The sequence below is a fragment of the Pollicipes pollicipes genome, unplaced genomic scaffold (genome assembly GCF_011947565.3).
Source record: "Pollicipes pollicipes isolate AB1234 unplaced genomic scaffold, Ppol_2.1 Scaffold_6052;HRSCAF=7182_pilon_pilon_pilon, whole genome shotgun sequence".
Lineage (NCBI taxonomy): Eukaryota > Metazoa > Arthropoda > Thecostraca > Pollicipedomorpha > Pollicipedidae > Pollicipes > Pollicipes pollicipes.
Genome location: NW_023596805.1, coordinates 2398235 through 2402090, shown reverse-complemented (window position 1 = coordinate 2402090; position 3856 = coordinate 2398235). Strand labels below are relative to the sequence as shown.

General features: G+C 54.2%; 1 protein-coding gene across 1 annotated transcript in view; it reads right to left on the bottom strand.

Moving 5' to 3' along the window:
* Nucleotides 1-1024: 1024 nt before the first annotated feature.
* The window catches only part of LOC119104681 (pyrokinin-1 receptor), a 24042-nt gene continuing 21210 nt past the window's right edge, over nt 1025-3856 (bottom strand). Inside the window, exons 7-8 of the mRNA XM_037228399.1 lie at nt 2629-2798; nt 1025-1051 (exon numbers count right to left, since the gene is read on the bottom strand). Coding sequence (XP_037084294.1) covers nt 1025-1051; nt 2629-2798 — 197 coding nt within the window. The remainder of the gene's footprint in view (nt 1052-2628; nt 2799-3856) is intronic.

Sequence of the window (3856 nt, the reverse complement as noted above, 5' to 3'; positions counted from 1 at the left end):
CCCCCAAGATGTTGTTGTGGATCCTGATGTGCTATAAATGGAAAACCTAACGAGAAGCCATTCGCACTTCGAGCTTCCGCTGCTGATACGGGTGTGCCAGATTGGAGTTACCGAGTCAGTATTTTCCTGTTGGCTGTGTAGACATACATTTTCACGCTTTCATTTTGCGCGCCACCCGTCTCCAGGGTCGGTGGGCTTCCCGCTGGCGCGTGGGGCAGCGAGCAGGCCGGCCGTGGTTAGGAACTCCCTCCCCCGCCAGACCAAACATGACCATCAGACCAAGCAGGGTCTGGGAGCTTTATGCGGGCCCGCCCGATGCTCCAGCCGATCGGCCCGGAACAACAAAGCGACGCAAGTGTGGACAGAATCTGCAGAGGAAAACAATGTCTCGCCCTTTCAGGTGGGTAAGCGACCGTTTCCTGCGAAAAAAAGCTGCGAACGATGGGCGTGGCCGAAGGAATGGTGGGCCGCCCCATCGTGGGCGAGACGGGGGAGAGCGTCTTCTGCATAGGGAGCCTCGCCTGACCCTCGTTTCCTCGCCTGACCCTGGAGGTCAAGCGAGGGAACGAGTCGTCGTCCTGCTTCGGACGGCTGATGGCGGCCCAGTAGCTGCGTAGGTGCCAAACGGATGAATTAACCTGATATGTCTTAGTTAGGGCTTAATCATGGCTTTATGGGATGAGTGGAATGGGATAAATGAATCCAGCTTAGATCAACAAGGACCTGCCAAGACCGGCCAACCCCAACGTCAGTGCGTTGGAAGGGCGGGGGGGAGGCTTCCGCGTGCGAGCCAAGAATGGGAGGGTGGCGTGGGCGCCAGCGAATGTGCATGCTTGGAGCGAGTCTGGTGGGTCGCCGAATGCACGAGGTCTGTGCGGACCAGTTAAGGCCGAGGGTACTCCCAAGGCTGTTATCCAGCGGGTTCTTGCCAAAGTAATTCGCCGGCTGCGTGGGACCATGCTAATTCGGCTCTATTATCAATGGATCTAATTCCGTTTTTGCCCCATTTAGATATTATGATCAGCTAAAAGGTGGAGGTTGTGTACGGCGGCTAAGGGCGCACAGTCATGTACGGGGAGACAGTCGTTTATGGTGCCTGACCTGACCCGCCATCGCGCCAATATTCCGGTCATCCGCTACGTCCTATCCCTGAAGCCTATATGAATGTGTGTTGATGCCGGATGTACCGGAGTCACAACGTCCTAAGTCGTGTGCTAAGATCATCTGGCTTGTATGCTGACCAATGGGTTCCCCAGTATAAATTCGCCCTTGTGGGGAGGCGTGACAGTGGCAGCCGGCGGCGCACAAACACCCAGCGGCGGCCCGGCAGAAGAGCAGCGAACGCACTTGTCCCCCGGACCCGTCCCTCGCAGCTGGAACCCCACTTAATCTTATTTTTGGGAAGATAAGGTGACATACAAACGCGCACACACACACACACATACACACACACACACACACATACACATACACACACACACATACACATACACACACACACATGCACACGCACACGCACACATAAGCAGTTAGAGTGGGAAGATAAGGAAAAGGCAGAGCGCGAAGTAGTCGTCCTCTTGGACTACGAGGAACGGCAGGCGACCTTCCTCTCCTCTTGGAATAGCATGCGACCTTTCTCAGTGCTGCTCAGAGATATTTGTCCACCCACCATTAGCAGCATTAGCAGGGAGGAGGAAGGAAGCTGTTGGCTGAGTTACGGCAGCTGGCGGCAGCTGCTGATACGGGACGGATTATTGACAACGTGCTGGCGATACGCCGTCGTGTTTTGCGGTGCAGTCTAACTTCCGTCACGCGCGTCCGCCGGTACGGTATGGCCGCCAGTGGGTGGCGACCAGAAAACCACTGCCTGCTGTGAACGGCAGGGGGCTACTGAAAGCTACCAAACCACTTATCTTTCTGATTCACTTCTAACTGCTGAGGAGATAAGTCATCGGCCAGCCCAGTTATCGGCGTTCAGCGGGGCTTTAAGATGGTCCTCACGATTTTCTTGAAACGCAGTGTCACGTATGACTCTGTGGTATCGCATTAGGGGTGCCCACTCGTTCTCAGGGTAGCAGATAGGTTAGCAAACGCAAACGATTAGTTAGTTCACCGCAAGTGGTGTAGCCAGCGGGATTTGGGTCTACTCCCCCCTCCCCCTTCTCTCCTGGAGGTGGCGAGTACCCATGCAAAGGAAAGGTCCCAGTATTTTTTGACAGTTTACGCTTGGTTGAGACTGCCCAAACGCAAAAACGTCCGTCCGAGATATCAAGATAGGATCCTGAGCCCAAAAGGCGCCCCGAATCCTAACGCAGGGTCCCTGAGTAACGGAAAGAGGCGTCCTAGGCCGGAAAGGTCCCGTGTTGTCCGATCTGGCCCCCTTCCTGGACGATATCCTGGCTACGCCACTATTCCTCGCACCTCTCCAGCGAAATATATCCACAAAGAGTCTTCAGTGGTGCACAAGGGATGGTAGTTTACGACATTTACGACATTTGTGACATTGCGAGCACTCAACACACGCGCTGGTGAGGTAAGTCGAGGTTCGCTGTTCGTCCCCGAAGAAACCTCTGAACAGACCATGTTCTCACTGCTGTGAAAACGTCCTCCTGGGAACCCGACACTCACCCGCTCAGCCTTGTCCTCCTCCGCGTCCTCACAGTCCTCCCGCTCCTCACGCTCCACCTCGCGCTCGATCTCGGTGATGACCTCATTGATCCGATTCTTGATGTTCTCCTGGCTGATCTCCTGCACGTGCGCTGGCAGCCTGGCATCGCCCTCCGCCGCTAGGGGCGCCTCTAATTCCGGAGATTCGCCAAGCGGAGCCGTGCTTTGCCGCCGCCGCGGCCCCCGGCGTCGTTTCAGCGGCGGTGGACTCGGCCTGTAACGGTGACCTCGATAAAGATCACAACAGAAGGGGGGGGGGACAGAGGACTATCCGCCCACATCGAAAAAATGACGTCTTAGTTGTTAATGCTTCTTTGCTGCTTTTCTGTTGCGTTTAAAGTTCGAGGTTAAAGTGGCTGGGTCATGGCCACTGCAGTGGCTGGGTGCGATAGCAGTGTGTTGGATCTGGTTCAAAGAGTCGGTGACAAACACGTCCAGTGCTTATTCATATCCTCTGGGTAAGTGAAGCGGTGGTGTAAACGCAAACGGCGCGAGCGGAAAAAACTGCCGCAACACCTGACGAAAGTGACGCACGCGATCTCTGCCTGCGGTGGCTGCGCTTTCATTGAATCATTTTAGACCATGCCGAAGCAAAATCTATGCCCACTTCAACATCTTTTTCAGATTTTTTTCACCAGTTTTAATACTGCTCCGACTGCTCTGATGGCTCAGGACGAGACCACACCCTCGGAGTGCGCCACCGCACCGAAGAATCCACTTATAGACAGGCAATCTTTGTGGAGGCATGCCACATACCAGCAACCCGAAGCCGCGGGCGCTTGTTGACACAGCGTTAAACCCGGGGCAGGGCGATCACTCCCGACTTCCTTCCATCGTCGGGAGGGAGCAAGTCGAGCAAAAGTCTGCCGAAGTCGAAGCTTCAACCGAGGACCTCTCACCAATATTGCCATGAGCATTCAACAACAGCAGCACAGCAGTGGTCATAACGAATAAAGACATCCGTTTGAGGCTTACTTTCGCTGTGCATGGCTTTTGTCTCTATGATACATGTTCTGGTGTTTTGAAGTTTCGAACAATGCGTGCGCTCTATATATTTCATGCATCTTTCCGAACCAAAGTTTTGGATTTCAGTGCTAAGATAAACTATCTTTAAATGCGAGATTGAAGTTGAGCAGGTCTAATTTTGCTTTCATTCGACATCTTAGTACTGTGCCACGTTCAGCGCGAG